Here is a 23,607-nt window from a genome sequence, read left to right on the forward strand (position 1 = left end):
TCTGGTGAGGAAATTAACACTGCTATAATATAGGAATAGAAGACAGGACATGAGATTGAGAAACGGCACGTCACCAATCAATTATCACTCCACAGCCTCTGATGCTCACAAAAAATATTATGTCCTATGCACTTAAACACTTTGGTAATATATATATAGATATATACAAAATATGTACAGATGTTCAAAATAGAAGCAAAGCCTCAAAACAAGACTTGAGATTGCAACATAATATAGCAAGTTGTTCATAAAGGCAACATTTTTCGGTATTTTTTTAAAAAGTTTTGTACTAAAACTTTTATATTTAATGAAAATACACAGAATGCTGGACAAAACACATTGTTGTGATGATAAATTGATAAACAGCTTTTGTAGCTTATAGCAATAAATTGTCATTGTTTTATCATGCTCATGATAGCATTTTGTTATGCATATAATCAACAGAAAAATAAATCAGCACTTTTGTATGCAAACAGGACACTAGTAACCATGGTAACATACAAGAAAAATCTTCAATGAGTTAAAAAGACAAACTTATATGAACAATTTTGTGACATGGAAGACGGATAATCATGATAACTTCAAATAGAATAATCATTATTGCCAATTAAATATTCTTAACATAAACACTAAATAAACATCATATTTGGGTTTTGCAGCAAACAATGAAAGGAAAATCTACCTGGCCACAGATACTTGTCCGACACTAGTTTCAAAACTGGAATTTATGAACAATATCAGTCTGAACTTCAAATTTCAACCATAAACTGCATGCATGAATTCTGGAAAATTTCAAACATTCTTGAACATTACTGTGCTAAAATAAAAGTGTTTTTTTAAATACTGTAACATTGTCAAACATTGTTTAATATTAATGAAGTTTGAGAGGTTATCTGTACATCTAACACAATTGGTTCATGGAAAATCACACAACTGGTACAGATTGTCATCTTATAGCTGTTGTTTTGGATTTGAAAGTACTTAACAGCCTTCATTTTGTTGTTGCAAAAAGCCAGAGAATCCAATAGCCTTACAAGAGTGAGTGAGTCGAATTTTACACTGCTTTTAACAATATTCCAGCAATATCACGGCTCCTTACAAGATATTTTCCAGACCTTCACTACTGTTCAATGGAAGACTATTCATGATGACTTTCAGATACAAGAACTACTAGCCTTGAAAATGCAAAGACATAGTTCATAACGGTTCTATGGACTTCAAAGGCAAATTAACAATCACTACCAATAGTCATAATCTTCTAATAAATAATAAACAAAAATATATTTTGATTTTAAAATTGAATGCAGTGGTATTAAGACAGGTCCATATGTATGAAATATATTGGCACTTTGACTCAAGAAATGTACAACAGCACAATATAATCTAGAATAGATTTACCAATATGAACTTAATAGACCATTTGAATTCATTACATGATGTTCATGCAAGGGAGTTAACTCCTCTAAAACACTCGCTCACTACATTACACAATATTGCTCTCTGTAAGTACTATCTGTTTTATTATAATTCTTCCAAATACAGTATTATAAAAAGATTTCACATGCACCATGTGCATGCTACGATATCAATAGGATCATATCTAGCAATCTAACAAAATATCAAATTATTTCTGGTTTAACCAGAGATAATGTAACCTTTCAGGTTTTGTGTTTCCACTCAATCCAACAGACCAACACACAACCAATTAGTCATTCCAAAACAATGCCTTCTGTATCTACAGTATGGCCTAAAGCCTCCCATTGAAATTTGGTTAAGGTCTTCATTTCAACATATGTTTGATCTATAACAGACAGAGGGAGATACAATATTCCATATCACCATTATTCTCCACAGCAGACTAAGTATGAATATAGCACAATATTCCATATCACCATTATCATCCACAGCAGATGGAGGTTGATACAGCACAATATTGTTTGTTTAGTCAACATTATGAAAGAACACATAACACTGTTTGACTTGCACAACAGACAGTCTTTTCCTACAAAAAAAAATGAAGAAAAGCACTTCAATCACTGAATCCTATACTGACAAAGTTCAGTTACAACAAGAAATACCCTTTGACATATAGTTTCTAGAATAATGGTTCACCTCCAGTTTGTCCTCATGGAAGGAAAATGTCCACCAGCACTGACCATCAACAGAAGATACGGGGATCCTACAAATGAATTTCTTGCAATTTGATTGCTCTTATGAGGATGAAGGGTTTCATTTGGCTGAAAAATATCTGTCAGTGTTTTGGCTGAGTCAACTTCAGCCTTGATGCAAATGCTCGCTTCTTTGTTGTAGTCAAGCGGGCAAAAACCAGGATGGAATGCATATGCTCTACAAATGCAATGAGACGTAAACAATGATGCCAAGGTCACAGTTCTGACCAATCATCAAGTGAGTCCAGCCACATCATGACACTGATGATATCGGGGCATGTGGGGACCCCATTTGAGTTAGGACCTTGTCCAACCATTGTAGGGGACCATTTAAGTGAATTTCGATCCAACATGGGGTGCTGGTGACATCCTGACGATGATACTCAGCACCCCAACCCTTCACGAAGCTCATCCTGATGGTGCACATCTTGGTGAGCTCGTACACGGCCTCAAATCCGTGGTTGACAGATTGACTAAGTAGAGCAGCAAACTCCTGGTTATTGAAGATCTTCAAACTACAGCCAGGTGGGATCTTGCAGACAGTTGTTGGGTGGAAGCCATGGTGATAATTGCAGTTCCTGCTCTGAACAAATATGCTGCTATCGCTCAGACATTCCGCAAACACCTCACCACCAACATAGTACAGGTGCACACCTGAAATGTATGAAATAACTGAGTGAGCATAAGTTTCCAAAATCTATTGGTCATAGTAGTCTTATAGCAATATCAAGCAAGGGTGCAGGCCATAAATGTCTACAAGCTTGACCTTGTATTTTTTTAATTATTATTAGGATATCTATATAGCGCACATATCCAGGCAACTGGTGCATGCTCAAGGTGCTGGTATTGTAGACATTTTGGCATTGTAGACATAATATTTTTAGTCCTAGTAGATGGATTAGTATTAACTGACTTTAATAAACCAGAAGGAAGTTTCAATAGACTTAGGATAGTGACTAAATTTGCAGATATCACACATACACTATGTGGCAAATTGAGCAGGCTGACACAAGTAGGGTATCCATCATCAGCGCTACCTAAATGTACTAATAAAACAATTGTTACCGGATTTTTAGAGTGCGAGACATTATTTACTGTACTTCAGTCACCAAAAATAATAGCTCAGGACTAACTTATTAGAACAGGATGATCATTAATATCCACATCTGCATATAAACACTGACATTAAATTAAAAACACTGGTCAAATTTGATCCATTTGGGTCACTATTTTGTATTAACCACAAGAAAATGAGTAGGGATTAATGATAAAAATAATATTGTAGGTATGTGTGATCATTATTATTCACAGCAAGACACTTTCTGGGTGTGGAGATAACTTTAATATTTATAAATGATTATTTTCTATTTTGATATGTTTGATACTTTAAAAGACTTGATGACTTAGCACGAGACATGCCAACAAAACACACATTATGATGCATCACATTTCACCTTTGCCAATGTGTCTACGAGTGTTCTCAATAGTTGAGTTTCTGTTGACGTTGGAGAGGAGTCCCAGACAGAATCTGTCGGCATTGTTGGAGGGGTCTGTGAAGCCATCCACGACAATGCTAGAGCGTGAGGCGTGGAATGCTTCTCCCACTCGGTTGTTCAGTTCGTAATACACGATGGAACACCAGTACTGTGGCTCTTGGTAGGTCACTGGCTGCAGATCTGTCATGGGGACAAGTTACTTCATGTAATAACTCATTGTCAACACAATCTTAAAAACTGAACAAATACACATTTAGTTTCCACATTGATCAATAGTTACATTCCATCCATAAATCTAACAGTAATGAAATAAAGTCTAAAATATAGATGCTAGTTATATCTTATCCTTAAATCCAACAATAATTAACAGAAGTGTACAACAGATTGGGTGCATATGTAACATTTCACAACTTTTCATTACATTTAAGTATCATGAAGACAATATCAAGAACTATTGGTTTTCTTTTTGAAACAGAACTATTTCCTTACTCTTTTGTCAACAACTTGCATTATCATACATATGCACATACTGGATATATACACTTTCCAACACAAGATACTTTACACATTCATAAAGTGAAAATTCAACAGCAAATATTATCGGGCTGCCAGAGCAAAAAACGAGCAAATAATTTTTTTCAAAGTGGTTCAACATAATAACAATGGGCCCAGTGTTTGACCCTATTGAATGTGTGAAGCACATACATTATCTTCATCATAGCATTTTAGAAAACAATTCTCCTGAAGATTTTCTTCACAAAGGATCCTATGATGTTTCTCATTGATATTAGTTGATGTAAAATGTTCTCTCTGAAATGAAATGTTTTCCTTATTTCTGCATGTCTTGCTTAAAGTAGTGTTAAACGTTTGAAGCAGTGCCAGTTTCCGCACAATGGTTTTCTTGTGTAAGACCACTCACCTATGCCATGATCATTTCTTATCAATGGTGGTTGGTTGGAGGGTCGAGCACATGGGCGTGGCTGTAGGTGAAGGTGGGAGTGATCTGAAAACGAGTGGCAGTGTTCATGAATTAGGTCAAATGTCAAGCTGCCCTCATCAAACTCTGATAAGCAACAAAATATGACGAGAGCAAACATGTTTGTAGCTCACCTGACCACTGATACCCATTAACATATCTTGTCAGTTATGTCCCATTACATGTTTCTAGATTTAAACTACAAATAATAACATAACATTATGAAAAAAACATTTGATGATAATCTTGGTATAATAGATGGCGATTTTTTAAAAACATTTTCCATACATATTTAAACCTCTATCGCTAAAGGCAGACCAAAATTTAACATTAACTAAATCTTGCTTCGAGAAATGCCTGTAAATGTTACTTTCAACGGTGTGATGGCTTATCTTACTTATGATGTACTGCAATTGCCCTACAACAGTACTGTAATGTTAGGTATTCTAAAACAGTAAATAATCAACAGGCGCCATGTGTTATAAATAAATATATTATTCGTCAGGAATGTTTTTACATTTTGATTTCAAACTTGTCACGTATTACTGTGTATATAAGCTATGACACCTTCATATTAGAGTTACATCCCTTTGTTATGAATTGTGACAGGGAAGAGAATGGTGAAAGTCAGCAGTACTTTATTCATTTCTTTTACATTGACTAGCATAAATATCAAATCTTAAAGCTAATTTTATACTGTCACAATACTATTGCAACAGTAAGTGAAGAGCCCAAAGTCAACACAAATGAGATGCTAGAACAAATTTTACAAACTACCTCATTCATTTTTTTTTTAAAAGAGGGAAGTAAACAAACTAAGAAGTATCATGGCATGTTCTGAAGTGTAAAAATTAATAAATTGATCATTTTCCTTTTAAGATGTATGTGGCTATTAAATATTGATTTCAATACAAAATATACTGCCACACAATCAGTATTAAAACAAAATACAGAAAAAGGAAGTTTCATCACAGTAATATGCCACAAATAGATATTTGTTTTAAATTTACTAATAGGTCAGGTGAGCTACCAATGAAATAACGACAAAGTGTTTGTGACAGAAGACTGCCATGATCTATACTAAATGCTACATCCTGATAATAGTCTGTCCCCAAACCTCCAGAGAATGCTAGTCCGAATTTGGTAATAATTTTCAGTATATTTCCACATTGTTATAAGAACTTTTACCAGCCCAGCTTACAGAATCAAACAAATTATACAAGACTCAGCATCAGGCAAGTGGCTGAAGGCGCTGATTGCAATATGGATTTCAATTTCAGGGATAGAAGGTGGATTTTCAACTTCATTCATGATTCAGCTAATATACCTACAAATTCAGCTGGAGAATGTCCATGAAAAGAGACAAGGATTTGTACCATAAACAAAGTATGGTCAGTAGATTACAACTTCAGCATTTGATACACTTTCATTTAGATTGTTTCATGTCAAGGTTTACAGTACAAAGAAATCATGTTATCTCTCATTTCCTTCATGTTTAAATGAATGTCAAAATAGAAACACTCTGCCATAGAAAACAAAAGTGGAACAGACTTGTTGCTGTGTAAAATGTATATTGGGTAGTCATGATAAACATGTAAAATTCAATGCAACAAAAAGCAGCAGAATCAAACTGTTTCCAATTTATCATTAAAGCTATTAATCATGCAAGAGAAAAACAGTCACAATCTACAAATCTCTGGAAGTTCTCACAAAACTGTACACGCAACTACTGAAAATAATCAACACCATTTTTCAAGTATACTTGTGTTTATGTTCTATGTACACATCCAAATGTCAAGCACAGCAAATGTAACATGTCTTGTAAACGAACAGGGACACAAAAGGTCACGCTAAGTAAACTGCAATATCAAATTTGCTTTTGGATTCCTAACAAAAAATGATGAAAAGCACAAAGTCAGGGGATAGCAAAGAGCAAAATTACTTCACTATGTGAAGATTTGGAATCATTGTGGGAATGGAAAGTAACTAAATTTGAGGTTTTACATTTTGCAAGATTTATACAAATTACGGACAATGATAATGTATAATGTATATATTGTATCTGAAGTTGAAAACAAAAAACACAAAACATAAATTAAGTGTTCTTAGTGAGAATCTCTCAACAGACAGTAGCCTTTACTAGTACTGATATGTTAACCGATACACTTCCATTTTTGTAAATCAAGATCCTATTTATTTGAATCCAGATTCTCACACCTAGTTTTATTAATCACACTATATTGCTTGATATGAACCTGTAAAGTGTTTTCTTTTTCAACTTCCAGTATTTTTCTCCCATGTAATTCTTTGAAGAAGTGTTTGAGAAGCATGTTTACATTCACTGCACAAATCAAATACATTCATCTCCCTGAATATTGGAGGGGAATAAAAAATTTTGAAGTGCTGAAAAATGTTTTCATAATAGCTATACAAACCTAATATCTACCCCCAAAACATTTTTAGGAACAGAATAAAGGGTGCAAGTAACGTATTTCTAGAAAATACAATGAATGCATCTTTAATTACTTTTTCTAAGACAGGTGCATCCGCCCTGAAAAACTCTTAATCCCCATTTCTAAGTGCACTGTAAGAACAAAAACACAGGCACATGTGATTATGTCACCTAGCGATGAAGATCATATATCAACAATTTTAAGGATGTTTAAACTTTGGAGAATATCTATCCCACTTGAGCATTTCCGATGTTTCTCAGTACACACAGTGAACGTGTGAGTGTGATTTTGTCACTAGGCAATGCAGATGAATGCACTCTGCCTCCTGATCTTACACTTGGGTGATTCAGGCCAGGCTGTGTGAAATGGCCTCGTCACTTTGTGAGTAGCAGTGTTTATTTACAGATGGTTGGGGAAGATTAAACACACCGATACCTTGCACATTTCTAACGCCTCTCTAGAACTCTCTGTTCATCTATGATGCACACACTTAAGAATCAGTGTACAAAGCAGATGTAATTCATTCCTCTCAAATTCTTATCAAAATATAATGTAGACATATTTGTTTTTCGACTTAAAAATATCAGACATTCAATGGTCTTATTATTTGTAGTCATATGGAAAGTATTATCATAATTCAGCCTGAAAAACATACTCCATACAAATATTATTTCAGGAAAGTAATTCTATCTTTGACATCATACACTATGACAGTAGCTGGAAGTTTGCCATAAAATATGGAAACAATCTTTCTTGAAGTTTTCTGAACATTTGGAAGGGATTGGTCTTTGCTGAGAGGATAAAGAATGATCCAATGTTATTTCCATACCTCATCATTTCAACAACAACAATTCCCAATTGTCTCATAAATTAACTATAACTGACAAACTTGAGACTTCAAATAACTCATTACCATGGAAACTAGCATTTCTTTTTTCCAAACTGGAAAGTTTCACAAGTCTGCACTAAAAATTGTGAAACTTTGTTTGCCATGTCAAGAGAGAATGAATGTTGGGCAAGTTACATGACTTAAACCCACCAAGTGTGTAAAAATATTAGTCACATCACAATTCTGACATGCAACGAAAGTTTCCACGACAAAATATTATGAACTGTACACCCAGGCTTTTTGCATGTGCTCATGCTCGTGCTCATGCTCGTGCTCATACTCCAAAAACCTCACTCCCATAAGGCATAGCAGAACAAGTCAAGTGTGATGACATTGCTACAGCAGTATTGCAACCATACTATGACACTTCAACAACAACTCATGTAGAGAACCAAACTTGACAAGAAGGCAATAACATCAGGCTACCCTGTAGCCATGCAAAACAATAGAGTGAGTAAGTGAATGACGCTTTCCAGAACAGAGGAGAGGTGAAATGGACTTCTTGTTCAAGAATATTGCATGCTTGTACTAGTCCAGACTTATGCCGTTTTTATTGCTCTTGACCACTGAGATATCCTACCATCAGACAAAGTCTACTGACTGAAGCTGACAAGTCACTGTTTTATCTCTTCATTTTGAGCTCCAGGCTGGAAATTAATGAGTAACACCCTTGACATCTTTTGGCATAACACAGCATGGGATCAAACCATCGAACTTCGGCTGTGTCGACTACACCACAGAAGTCTTTTTGAGAGTGAATGAATGTTGTCTTTTTGATACCGTCAGCAATGTTACCACTATATCAGAGCAGTTTGAACCTGACACGGGACTACACAAACCAGTGTGTGATAACCAGAGAGAACCTGCCTCAAGTAACAGTCTTAGAAAGTGTAAATCAACCATTGTTATCAAGCACTCACTACTGCAAACTGTGATCTGCAGTTCAATGTGGCAATGACAAATATGGGAATTGGGCAATATCAAACTGGTTGAACACTGGGAAAAATACATGTCAATATTTATGCTGTTAGTTTAAGATTCAATTATTGTGTTACTTCTTTGAGTGGCATTTTAGAAGTTGGGAAGTACAATACTGCCAAATTTATGGATAACAACTTTTAATTATTTTGTGAGTGCAATGTTTTGATACAGAGTCTTGTAACATTGTCAAGATGGAATGACTAGCTTGACAATGGTACAAGAATCTATACACACTCAAAATGACACACTCACAAAATAAAAAAAGTAGTTATTCCATAAACTTGTCAGTATGTATGATAATGGTGTAGTTGAGCACCAAATTAAGTTAAAATCTGTGGCATGATTAATGTACTATTCATTAAATTCTGTGAATTTACATGATACTTAGTTTGAGGCAGCTTTTTTCTTGGATTAACCAAAAAAACACAAGAGGAAGAGAAGTTTAGTGTCGGTCTGTTTCAGTTGGGTATTTAGAGACATGATAGAGTTGTCAATGGTGACCATCTCCCCAACAGCCTTTGACACCACTTGATAGCTGGCTACATAAACTTGATAAGGTAGCAAATTCAAGGGACTCCTTTCAGGTTTTGTTGCCATTTAATGAAGTACAAATGATATTAACATGCCATATTAATGTGGCAACACTTAAGTGTTCAAAAGGCAGGTAGTTATCCTCAGTCATTTAATCTTTTTTAATGTTTGCTTGTTTAGACTGACTGAGTTTGGTTTTACGCTGCTTTTAGCAATATTCCAGCAATATCGCGGCGGGGGACACCAGAAATGGGCTTCACTCATTGTACCCATGTAGGGATTCGAACCCGGGTCTTCGGCCTGACGAGCCAACGCTTGTAACCACTAGACTACCCCACCGGCCCTTGCTTGTTTAGAAGGCATATATGCAAGACTCACACTACAATCCTTGAATGACAATAGTGTTGAAAGTTACTTCACAGCAGCCAACACCAGGAATGATCTCAACATTTTATACCCATCCTGGGAATGAAACCACTGGTTGAATGCAAGAAAGACATTCAGAAAATTCTGACATGTCAAAAGCCAGTTCATCCATGAAAACCTGTTTCAACTTTAACTCTTTGTATTTGATTCATGACTGGAGCTGCAGTACAATTATTCTCCCGTGGAGATCATATTGACCACATTACCTGCACACAATCCCTATTTGGGGTGCTGGCCATCATATTACTGTCCACATGTCATTGCTTTGTGTACTCACCTGATGGGTTTCCCATGCTGGTGTCCATGGGTTGATGTCCAGAAGATGGGTTGTTGCCTTGGTTCAGCGCCATGTTGTTCTGGTTGCTATCATCAGAGGGCTGGTAGGCAGGTGGGGGCGTGTCAGCTGTAACAAGAAGAAAACGTCATCAATATCCCCCGAAATGGCAAAATACTCTTCATGAATATGTCAACTAGTTATGACAATGATAAATATTTTGGCGTGTATATAGCAAAGTGGATGGAGAGTATTGAAAGGTTTTAAAGCTCCAGAAAGGAGCACTACCACAAATTCAGTTGAAGTCCAACTTGTTGCCATGGAAATGCAAAAAAATATTTTTTTCAGAAATCCAAAACTATTAAAAACAAATGTTTGCCACTGATATGGCAATGTCCCCTGCCGCTAAAAAATGGAATACCTATATTTACTACTTGTCATTTTTTGGTCACATACAAGATACCTGAAATGACTGGTGTCTGCATAATCACCCGATGTAGGCTGTCGACATAATTGAAAACATTGTGTGCAATGTTTTATGAGATATCGTGTTTAAATAAGTTTGAAAAGTGGTCAAAGTGTCATGTGACCTTGAAGATAAGGTCAAGGTCACCCATATCGACTGATGTCTGTGTAATCCCCCAATGTAGGCTGTCACCAAATTTGAAGATATTGGGTACAACAGTTCATGAGATGTTGCGTTAACAAGAGTTTGAAAAGTGGTCAAAGTGTCATGTGACCTTGAAGATAAGGTCCAGCACCACTTCAAAATCGGTTTGTATATCTGCCAAGTCTTGTAGAAAGATCTGAATACATAGTCCCCCGTTCCGCGTTGCGGCTGGGGACAAAAACCCAGTTCACCACCAAACCTATCTATGTGCCAAGTTTGGTGAAGAAATAATAAACAGTTTTAATGTTCTGCTCCGGAAAAGAGCACCAACACCTATTTAAGTCAAGGTAACTTGTTGCCATGAAACACAAAAAATATCTTATTCAGAAATCCAAACTACCAAAAGCCACCAGTTCACCACCAGGCCTATCTATGTGCCGAGTTTGGTGAAGAAATATTGAACTGTTTTTAAGTTGTTCTCCGGAAAAGATGAATGTGCACGGATGGACAGAAGGATTTTAATACCCCCCGCAAAATGTGTTGCTGGGGACAACAACAAAAAAACACTTTATCCCAATATGATTTCTTACAAAATTTCAAACTTGACAAAAAAAATCCAAGCTGTCAATGCCTTCCCTAAATATATACTTCCCTTCAAAAGTTTAGACTCACTTAAAACACTCACTATATGGTGTGCGTGTGCGTGTGGTTACAACGAAGATTGATTTCTCCACTAACTTTGGGGAACCAACTGCAAACTTTATGTAGCTTGGTGTCCTCCCATTCTTCAGAGTCATTCTTCAGACACTTGAGAAGAGGGATTAATTACCCTCACCCCACAGCAACAATGGAACAGCTTAATTAGCCTACTCAGTGCTCAGGAGAGTAGAGAGATTTTTAAATCATCCTCGACAGTATTTAAATCACATAGTTGGCATAGTCCCTCTTGTCGATTAATATTAGTATAGCATCCAGTTTCTATAAATAAATCATGAGATGAACATCGAAAACCCTGTCGCCGAAATACCTTAGTTGTGCGTTCGAAGTTAAATAAAGCGAAAACGTGATAATGCAACTCGGAACTTCTTTACTGTTATCTTAGAGAGGTACCACTCCAAACTTATTTGAGCTTTAAAAACTTTGTAATAGAAACATTTGTTTGATAGATTCAAACCATGTCTGCACATAAATATCCTTAAGTCTTCGAGGCAGTGACATGATAAAACAAGCATTGTCACTAAGGTGACATAATCCCCCGCTGCAAATTATCAAAACAAACTTATAAAGTAATGAAAGTGTAAGATGAAGTTAAATGTCAACAAAAACATGACCAGGCAATCTCTCTTGATATCTTGCTCTTTAGTTGTTCAAACACACACATGTTTTCAAGACTGACTTTGACCTTGACATGAATGTCATAGTGTATGAAATATGCACAAATAGTACTAAAGAAATTGCTTATTGAAAAACATTCAAGGGAAGTCTTGAAAGTCTATAAAGAAAATCCAGTGAACCGTTCTTGAAATATCTTGCTGACAATTCAGGTTAACATGCTGAAATCTTCAAAGTGTCGTCGTCACTCTGAAAATTATGTGAAGGTAACCAAAATCGACTGGGCATTGCACCTTCCCTAGATGAAACTTGGTGTCAAATATGAAGAAAATCCAGTGAACGATTCTTGAGGTATCTCGCTGACAATCTTTACATGCAGGTTAATATGCTGAAATCTTCAAAGTGTCTCTGTGACCTTGAAAATTAAGTGAAGGTCACCAAAATTGACTGGGCCCTGCGCGCCTTCCCTAGATAGTCTCCTTGTGATCTTGAAATGAAGGTCAAGGTCACCAAACCTGACTTGGACCTTTCTTATACTGTGATGAACCTAGGTACCAAATATGAAAAAAATCTAGTGAACGGTTCTTAAGATATTCCAATTCATACGTACGGACGGAGCCTAATACTATATCCCCCGCTTCGCGCTTAACGCGCGGCGGGGGATAATTAGGGTAGCAGCTAATGTTTTTGTCATACCATGCGTTACCAAAACCAGTCTTAAACAGCAATGTTTTTATGTTCGTTACCCAATTATTTTTTCCATTATTGTCATAAACTATCATCATATTGTAACACATTTGGGGGAAATCTATGTGCATGCATGTTCAACAATCTTAACCAGTATTTGACAGCCTTAACTTGAGAAAATGTGTGCATCGGGAATCTACCACATTCACCATAAACCATAACACTAGATGTACTTGTCTTAACGCCTAGAAATCTTTTACAGACATATAAATGAACTTTTTCTATTACATCAAAACGTTGTAAGCCCCAGACTTAGTAGTATTGGGCTTATTTTAACATCAAATATTTCAAAAAGCGGCTTAACCCATTCAACACCGCAGGCCGAATAATCGGCCACAACGTTATGAGTCCCCAGACACCGGAGGCCGATTAATCGGCCAGGCAGTAGTCACGTTAAAATGAGACATAATTTTAGGAACCTACCTGACTTATGATTCATATATTAAATCTATCACATTTCACAATGTCTGAAAACACTTATTAAATTTCAATTTATCCTATATTATCAGCAGAATTAAAATTATAAACTATTTTTCGCAATGTTATTGAAAACAACGATTCTCGGACATATGCTTCGGCAGCGGGTCCACAATAACATTGTCAAAGAGCAAAGTAACGATGTTTCGAGGAATTCATTAAATAAATTGAATAAACTAATGAATAAAATCAACAACAACATTCATAAAAGTTGTCAAACGTATATATAAAATTACTATTTCCATCTTTTTGAGCGATCATGTAATGTAAGTCAAGTCACTGACAAGTGACATCTCGGCTCTCGCCGCCTCAATCTTCATGCTCAGACACGTTGTTTAATGCAAAAATATATACATGAAGCATTTTTGTCACAGGTCATAACGTAGCACGATACGTCCAATACGTTCCATAATTTACGTATAGGTAGCGATTTCTTGCTTAATATGTTCAAAATAGCATTATTTTACCCAAAACTTTCGACTAAATCTAAAAGATTTCGTTTACAAGGACGGTATCCATTGCCGTAATATGATTGGCTGTCTTAGGTCATGTGTCTGATTTTGACCAATCACGACCCTTAATAGCAGACTGTAGCCAAAAAGCGTCATTAGAAACCAATTTTTCTTCAATAAAATCGCTTCTTACAACTGTGAAAATACTCTCGGCAAGGGTTCAGTGATGTTGTTGATGTTCAGAGCTTTCGAACGATACCCGACATCAAACGATTTGCCTCCCATGTTATTCATATGAAGCTTCGAAAACGGAGGTATTTTCCGTTGTTATGTCATGTTACCGAGCGGAAAGCCACAGATATCGGGAAATAGGCGACCATACATATTATTTAAGAAATCTTTTTATAATAATTTTCTGATAACGTAACAATGAAAATATAAAAGAAAAAGGCACGGGCATGTTATGACATGGCACAAATGGAAAAAAATCCCCATAGTTTTGCTTCTTTCGTGGTTTATCTGGATGTTATAAATGTAAGCTTGCATTTTCATTCAAAAATAATTTTATTTAAGTTGTAGTTGTATTATTTGAATAATATTATAAAAATAAACTTCATATTTATCAACAGTAGGATTAGATCTTTTAAATGGTGTATGGGATGTAGTAGCAATAACGTTTTACAAGCTTATAATTTCCTTCATAAACATAGGCTTCATCTATGACCTCAGAGTCTCTGGGAACTCGGTGTCATGGCAGTAAATGCCTCTGGTTGACTGGTGTTGAAAGAGTTAAATGAAACATTTACTAAAGCATTTAACTGCTTATAGATACAAATAAAAACCTTCTGAGCTTGTATGGCTGCCTGTTTAGTGTGTCTATTCCATGAGAGGGTTTTGGTGAAGTAAACACCTAAATATTTATAGAACGATGTTATTTCTAAAAGCATAAAATTTACCACCTAATTGTAATTGACATATATGAATAGAAATGAACTTACAGTGTATGAACATTTCATTACATGTTATTCATGACAACATGATGATATCATATGAATAAATTATATACATATATATGTCAGTGTGGTTGTGTTCCCTTTCTCAATTGAAATACTTAACTGGGTTCTTCCATTTCTCTATAAAAAGGTATAAACAGCTTTCTCGATTGCTGTGCATTAGACCATAAATATTGTTTTAAGCTGTCTGAAGAATGGGATGATAACCTGCAGCTGAATTGCAAGAGGATCATGCATCAAATTGCTGAAAAGCATGTGCAAATATCGTGCATGTGAACAGCTGCGTTGTGGTGTAAAGTTTTGAAAGAATTCGCCAATTTTCACTGATTTTCATCATTTACTGAACTCATGACAATAAACGTTCCAACATTACGATTTTGTTTTACAATATATCAATTCATGTGTAAACAGTACCTTTAAACAGTATGGCATATTTGACAAAATTAAGTATAGAACAGCTGCCTGAAGTAAGTGGCTATATTTACACTAGTGAGTCTAAACTTTTGATGAGAAGTATATAAGGGTAAAAATAATTCAGCAAAAACCTTTCTGAACATAGTGAACATATGATGCCACTGAATTGTCTACAACAGAGACATTTTACAGACCCAAACTCCCACAGTGAACTTACTATAACCTCAAACACTCAATCCGCAATGTGGGTCACTATATTATTTGTATTTTTGTATTTGTATTCTAACCTGAATTGAACTATGTTAAATGATTCACTTGCACACACATTTCTCAGCTCACCTGTACACTGTACTAACAATTAATGACACAGTGAGTTTTTATTTAAATTTGCTAAAAATATACATGTAATATTTGTCAATGATGATATTCCGAAAACTGTGGTCAAGCAGAAATAACTTGTTTAAACAATGATAAAAAATTATCTTGCCTTCAGAGATTTCACATTGAATAATTGATGGGGATATTTAATAAAAGACATGGATTGGGAAAACTGAGTTCAAACTGCCAAGATTTACTGAATTAACTCAAGGAATGCAACAACTGTGGTCAGTCATTATGTACAGTGAAAACTACACTGGCAAGAAAGACAAGAATGAGGAAATGAAAACTACTGGTTACATGTTTTGTATCTGTATACCAAAACCAGACGTTTTTGTCCTTTTAGGTTCGAGACAGTGGTCTACTGTATTACCTGGCAATCCAAAAGGACTTCCAGGGCCAGAACTTGGCGGTGACTGTGGCTGCTGTTGGAAGGGGTAGGTAACATTGTGGGGCATCGATGGCTCCGACACGCTGGAAGGGGGCCAGGGCGCCATGGGCAGGAAATTCACTGTAGCGAGGTACCAGAACAGGCGGCAATACTGAAACAGAAGGCACAGAGGTTAGGAGGAAAATGATTTCCGAAAATGCAGCAATAATTGTGATGACAAAGCCTTTCACTCTATTAGCCTCAAAATCAACACTTTTCTGTAGATTTTAGTGCTGTAACACAGATTATTGTTTTGCTGAGCTTACTAGACCATTCAAAATTTTACTAGACTTGGGCTTCAGTCATGCAACTGAAGTTGCAGATTGATGATATATGTAGGGATAAGTCATAGGATCAGTTATAATTTGTCAAACCAGTCTATGACCTTAGCTACCTTCTGCAAATGATGTCTGCATGATATCAATATACCTACTGAAACTGATGTTTAGAGACATGCTCACTCAACAGCTTTTGGTACAGACTTTCAAGCTGTGTTTAACTAGCAGGAAGTTCTGTATTTGATGCATTAATACCTTATTTGATGCTGCTGCAATGATATATTTTATTTCTTTGATTCACTAACTCTTCAATAATGGGAGGTTCAGTCATACATTGCATAAATGCCCTATGTGATACCACTGTTCCATTCAAATTGAAGGGGTAATCGATGGGTACCATAAATGTTCTTATTTTCCCAACAAACACACACATCTTCATTTCATCAGAAATAACATACAAATTTGTACTGTACTATGAATCTTAATCCTGCTGTGACACTATTTGGTAATATAAACTTTTCATTGTATCTCTGGACTCGATTTGTAATCTTCATGCATTATATTGTTTTCAAACTTTTCAAAGATAAGTATCAACTATTAAGTATAAACTTATGGGCAAATCACACATTTCCAGCAACCATGATCAGATTACAGCTATTAATGTCTCATTAAACAAACCTTTGTTGTCAGAAAATGGATACATATATCATAAATGCCATACTTGGAAGGAATATTCATATTTGTTGTTCAATAATCATATCCGGTGTTTTCCCATCGAAATAGTGACTTCCATTCCATTTTTTGAGGGAAATTGAACAATGGCCATAAATTGGGTTTTCTTTCAACACAGCTGCCATGGTGACCAATTAAAATCAGATCTGAACCTCTTAAAACATTCTTGGTGCCATTTATAGTGGGAATGAACATGAGAAGTTTTTGCTTCTTTGGTTCAGTCGTTTCTGAGACAATGATTGTGAAGGATAATGGATAGGTCATGACAGCTTACATGATGTTCAGATTTCAGTCAGATGTATAACTACAAAGGCCCTCCTAACTATCAGTTTAAGCAACTGCAAGCATTTTATATTTATATTTTTCTTGGGAGAGAGAAATGAAGTGGTGAAATAAACAACACTTTCACAAAACACTTACAGACAATAGGGCTATGAGTGCAAACACCTGCAGCAAAATATGTTTGTAGTCAGTGCAGGAATCCATGCACCTGTTAGGTCAAGCATGGTCCCATGTACTAATGCGAACAGTTCATCATTGGTACATAACAGATAGAAAAGAGTGTAGTTTTCAGGTCATTTATACATGCACTACATTTGTTGTGGATCTAAAGATACTTTATCTTTGTTGCCTACTGTGAGCAAAAGTTTAAGTAACAGTGCTCTGTATAATCAGATTCTTAGGGTCAATAAATATGTATGTTCTCCATTAAATCTGTGAAGCTCACATGTTTCTACAAATCTATTTAAATATGACATTCTGCTGATCTCCAAAGCCAATTTGCAACTATTTTTTATTCATTCAAAATTCAATCATGTCCTTTTCTCACACATATGGAAGAAAATTAGGAACAGATAATGCATTTTACCAAGTAAATAACACTCATACAGACTGTAAACATTCTACCCACTGGTTAAGCAAATATTGACATACAGGCCATTCAGTTCCACAATTTCTAATTCCAAATTCATTTGTATGTTTACAATTCTCACATTTGGGTTAACTGAAGCATGCAGACCTTGTAAATAGTCAATAAACCTTCTTCAAAACATGGACCACCCACATAAAGCAGTCTAAATGGTGGTTCTGATTCAATGTCATTTTCATCACTACACTGTTGACTAATCCTCACAAAAAGATAGCAATGATAAGACAAGGTAGAGTGTCGCCTACAGAAGACTTTCAGTGACCATGTAGCTGACTGAAGCTATACAAAAACATCCACTGATTACCAGGGATATACATATAGAATCACTAACAGACAGAGCCCTTACAAGAACCAAAATGAATGGGGCAATGCTCGGGGACAGTTTATTCACTAAACTTTGATATCACATGTCCATTTAATCATTAGACATGCCACAGAAGATTATTGTTCAGTGATGTACTATGAACAAAGAAGTCTTCCCATAGTGCAGATATTTCTGCATTTGGTTTCAACAGAAAACATATTAATAGAAAGCGAGTGCAACATATATTCCTCATTATTTCTGCTTGCCCGTCAGGCTACTTATACCCCAGTTCAACTTGACCTACGTAGATGCAGCAAACATCAGCTTGCATCAGGCAAACAGGATAGCAGCTGTATTGTACATCAGCCATGGGAACTAGTCATTTGACAAAAATAGTGTATGGCTTAAAAGTGACTTCACAGCTCTTACATTATACACTGCTGTCCTGTTAGATCTGGTGACACAAACTAGTAAGAATACCTACCACCTGTTGGGAATCAGGTCTGAACAGTGTGCCCCCAAGAAACGGACACCTAAGGCAGCAAAAGTTTTGCACTTATGTCTCTACTCCTTATGATTATGCATATATATTTAATAATTTCTACTTGTCCTATGAATATAACATCAATGGCTCTAAGACAAGCACTTGTTTCTACTGCTATTTAATACTGTTATCAAACTATTGTATTTACATTAGACAATTGAGAGATGTGACAGTGATGGGCACGACTCCTTGCATGATAAGAAAGAAAAGATAACGGCAGTGATTCTGAAACACCTGTGTAAGTGGCCTCAATTAAGCTGACAGATCAATATGACAATCTCATGTTGGTAGGTCAGTAAAAGATAGTTGCTGTTGATAGTTATACATCATCTCCATTGTACATCTCACACTTAGGCCATATGTGAAATAAAATCTATTCTTGAAGTAAACACAACTAGATCAAAAGTGTAATGACATGATATACATGACACCCTACACTTAATTTGAGTTGAATTTGGTCAACTGGAACTAAGGGATTTTGTTCATTGATACACACATGAAAGATTTAGCTCTTTTTCTTTACCTCATTAATTTTCAAATGTCTATTGTTTCCAAGAAAATAATTCTATGGTCACATTTCACAACATTCACACAAAATCTTCAAAATATATGTAACAAAGATAGATCCAAAACAGCATAAATCCCAGCCAAGAAAAATACACAACAGGAAAAAGTGTATTATTGAATTTCCCAATTACCTACACCGAAGTCGTTACCCTAGACTAATGATTGGGAACAGTCATCTTAAAGGAGAACATGGCAGCACAAAACATTAAAAAGAATTATTGAACAAACACCATAAATAATAGTTTTCAGCAAATTTAATGACTGGTATGGTGCCAGAAAGACTTGCATACATTCCTCCTCAAGCTTCTCAACCTTTGATCCTCCTGATGCATTACTGCATAATTGTCATCAGGCTGTTCCCAATGGCCCAAAGGCAAAATAGGAGTGTCAAGGTGGAAGAAATGCCCTCTGGTTGAAGCTACGATATTAAGTCCAATAAACATTGTTATATACCTACATGGTTTATGGGTACAGGCCTCTACACATATATCTTGGTGGTGCCATCAAAATTTGTAATGTCTCGGTTATGTCATAAAGTTTGCATTACTTTTAATAAACTTCACATCAACTGAAGACATTTGTCATTACTGAATAAGATGAACACGAAAATCTCAAGTAGGGAGAACAATGGCTTGGAAAGACATTTTCGTTTCTTTCCTTAGAAGTTGCTACATGGCTGAAATAATGCTGATGCGAAGTAAACTTTAACTCACTCACTTTCCTTGTGCATATTGGTATTTTACTCTGGTGTGTGAGTCTGCTGACCTTATGTTTTTTAGGACATATTTTTTTTCTTAGTTTTAATTCAATCTCAAATTTTTAAAGAATAAACCCTGATGACATGAGAAGAACAATGAAAAATCGAAGAGAAAATTAGCATTTCTATAAAGTAAGTGAGAGAGTTGGGTTTAACATCTCTTTAAGAATGGCAACGATAAATATTAATAAATCTAAAAATGTTTGCTGCTACTAAATTATATTTGTCAATTATTCTCAGTAGATTTTAGTTTTTCAGTTTATACTCATTTATGCTGATCTTACAAGACCTGGGATACTCCATGGTGGCTAAAGCTGAATGTTTGTCATTCATACTAATCATTAAAACATATGTCTAATAGATTCAAAGTAAGTCTATAATAGTCCAGATTACAAAATTTTCACGAAAAATGATGAGTCCCTGGGTTCTTTTTTTGTTTCATAGGGATAATTTAACAACTTACAAATGATGGGTATTTCACAAGCTATGATAATTTGAGGTACCAATTCAATTCAAGATGTCAAAATAACATTTAGTGAAAATCATTTTATTTCCTGAAAAAAAGAATTTTGGTCAAGTATTTCAATTGTATCAAATTGTTTGAAACTTAACATTAGCCTGCTGGTGCTAGTTAAACAATACAGAGGGGTGTACAAACTGTTATTGAAGGCCTTTTTGAAGGCCATTTTACATTTGTCTGGGCAAGAAAAGCTTTGAGTTTAGTACTAACAGGGCACAGACATGTCCTGGCCGACCAAGGATCCCTCCTGAAATCCACAGATTGGAACACAGCCTAGCTCAATGAGTTGATGCAATTTACATGATTGGGAGAAGGACACCCAACCCCCTTATTTGATGGGAAATCATAGTATATTAGTATCTGTTTTACATGTAGATAAACTCTGATCTTGGGGAACCTTTCACTTATTACTGATCAGTCAGAATAATCGGTTATGACAAATGAGCTGAACAGGTCAATCTTGGCGACTTGTTGCAAGAATGTAAACAAATATTCTGAACATGTGTTTGACCAAAGCTACAGAGCAGAATGAAAGTATGATTTATGAGTCTTAATGTAAAGTCTAGGGTGTCATATCTCTAATATTAAAATGTTATGGGATTCCCAGCTTCAGATACTATACAATTAAAGATAAAAGACCGAAAGATTCTAATATAATTTCATAGTTTCTCCAGACCCTCGAAAAAATGCCCCTTTTAAATGATTTTGTTGTGTATAAACATCTGTACTCCAGGGATTGGGATAGAGAACTTTGACAATGGGCCATTTTCAGGATTATTAGCCATTTTCTGAATTTAGAATGGGCCACTGCCCTTGTATCAATAGTAAACTTCAAAATTTTAATGTGCCATTTTTTATTCTAATGTGCAAAATGGCCCATGGCCCCTGCCTTTCCCAATCGCTGGTACTCAAAAAGTTTCTGGAACATTTCCATTATATTCAATGACAGTTTTATAAAATGTTTAACTCTAACCATATCAATTTCATTGGCACTTATCAAGGTTTTTCCTTACATGGCATTAGTCCTTTGTCAACTAAGTTTTACTGAAGCATTAAGAAAAATGGATTTGGGGTACTCACTGGAACCTCAAGATTTTGAATAAAACTTTTTCAATAAAAACAGGTCCTGGTCTGATGACATTTTTCAAATTATGACAGCCAGTACATAAATATTCCCCCACTTTGCTTCAGTGTCTACATTCCCAATACTTTGGGTAACAGGATCAAACCCCTTGCCAAAACGAATCTCTTATATCAATTAGATATTGACCGGACTGCTACAAAACGCTATGGTTCCTTGTCTCATGGTGTACCTTTGTTCATGGAGGCAGGCGAATAGACTGGCGACTCCGGGACGCACACCATTAATCTTCTACCAAACAATTAGATAATTACAGTGTCTGAGACCACGATAAACACCAATACACCGTTTCTTGGGAATCACTAACTTAATTAAAAAGGCAAAGGAGAGCTCACTTAACATTTGGTGTCATAATATGGACTTCCATGAGATCTTTTGTGATTTTCTTCTTTCTCTTCCTTCATGATTGTCATCAATTATAAAAATGAAATTTTAAGTCTTTTCAGCTCTTGAGACTTTTCTGAACATGTTGAATAAAGACAACAAAAAATGCTGATCCATTTACCACTTAATATTACTTTTTCCTTAATTAGTATCCTGCAAAAAGATGATTTTCCAAAATGCCAATTCTTACAGAATAACACATATACATGTTTTCCAACACAAGTTAGACTAGATGTCCCTTATATTCCAGATGCGTAAGTAACTGTCTTATGCCCTTTCGCCATGGGAATCCCATTAATTATATTCACCACTACCTTAGTGTAATTAATATTTTCTTGAAATCACCAAATTGGAAAAATTGATGAATAGCTGAATGATGTAATAAAATCAGATTTACTTTTAAAAAATCTTTCAAAACTTGTTAACCAGAAAATAAATAATTTACATATGATCTCAAACATACTAGAGCTCAAATCATACAGGTTCATGAAATCATACAGCTTCAAACATCACTCAAATCTGACCCATTTCATTGCCCTTTTGAACAGAAACCTAAAACTATCCAGCAATGATTGAATTATACAGCAAGAAATCAATAAAACACAATTTCTTGAATCATAATGACCCGCAGCGCGTACCACTGTAGTATTAGTCATCCTAGTTACAGATCTTTAGCTCTTGTAGTGCTCAGATCAAACTGTTCAGGATGTATATAGACTTGGTCTGTCTCTGTACAAAGTAAAATGAATAGAAACATGCATAACGCAAGCTGTAAAACATCCTGCACGGACTAGTATCTTGGAAACAGGGTTGTGTCAATATGAATACCATATTCTTAAACATGTTAAAGAATGAGCAATAATCGAAATGGAAATAAAATAAGTTGCATTCAAGAGATAACTAGCTCCTTATCTTTCATTTTCAGCAACTACCTGACTCTTCAAAAAATAAATCTGACTGACATAATTTAGATTTTCCTTTTTTCATGTGAAATTTGATAATTTATCGTACTGGAGATGCCTCTGATCAATAGTTAAAACTAACATGGATGTCGCCACTCCGTTTTATCGCAAACAGTTTTAACAAATATTCATTCATCTTAGTGGCTCCTTGAAGTATTCATGCAAAAGCCACTTGGCTCAAAGGAATTTTTTCAACTCTTTAGATTTTTAGAAATATTGCAGCCATAATACAGCAAGTGCCCTAGCCTGTACCAGAATCTTTTGCGTTTCATATTCCAGATAAGGTCTTCTGTATCTTTTCATGTAGATTTTACTGTGGATATATAAATGGGTTTTCACAACTACAGTTTACTTGGTTTTTTGTCTCAGAGTTAGAACAGCACTTCAGCTGCATTATGGCTAAAGTTTACAGATAATGTCCTTGGTCTTGTTACTAACTGCTT

General features: G+C 35.5%; 1 protein-coding gene across 1 annotated transcript in view; it reads right to left on the reverse strand.

The window, feature by feature from the left end:
- Positions 1 to 1,738: 1,738 nt before the first annotated feature.
- Positions 1,739 to 23,607, reverse strand: part of LOC124278031 (mothers against decapentaplegic homolog 5-like) — a 29,215-nt gene continuing 7,346 nt past the window's right edge. The window contains 6 exon segments of the mRNA XM_046713807.1: positions 1,739 to 2,822; positions 3,623 to 3,844; positions 4,584 to 4,667; positions 10,198 to 10,323; positions 15,991 to 16,094; positions 16,096 to 16,159. Of these exon segments, the coding sequence (XP_046569763.1) occupies positions 2,422 to 2,822; positions 3,623 to 3,844; positions 4,584 to 4,667; positions 10,198 to 10,323; positions 15,991 to 16,094; positions 16,096 to 16,159 (1,001 nt within the window). The 3' untranslated portion in view covers positions 1,739 to 2,421.

This window comes from Haliotis rubra, unplaced genomic scaffold (assembly GCF_003918875.1).
Source record: "Haliotis rubra isolate DU_JTF1 unplaced genomic scaffold, ASM391887v1 Scf1, whole genome shotgun sequence".
NCBI lineage: Eukaryota > Metazoa > Mollusca > Gastropoda > Lepetellida > Haliotidae > Haliotis > Haliotis rubra.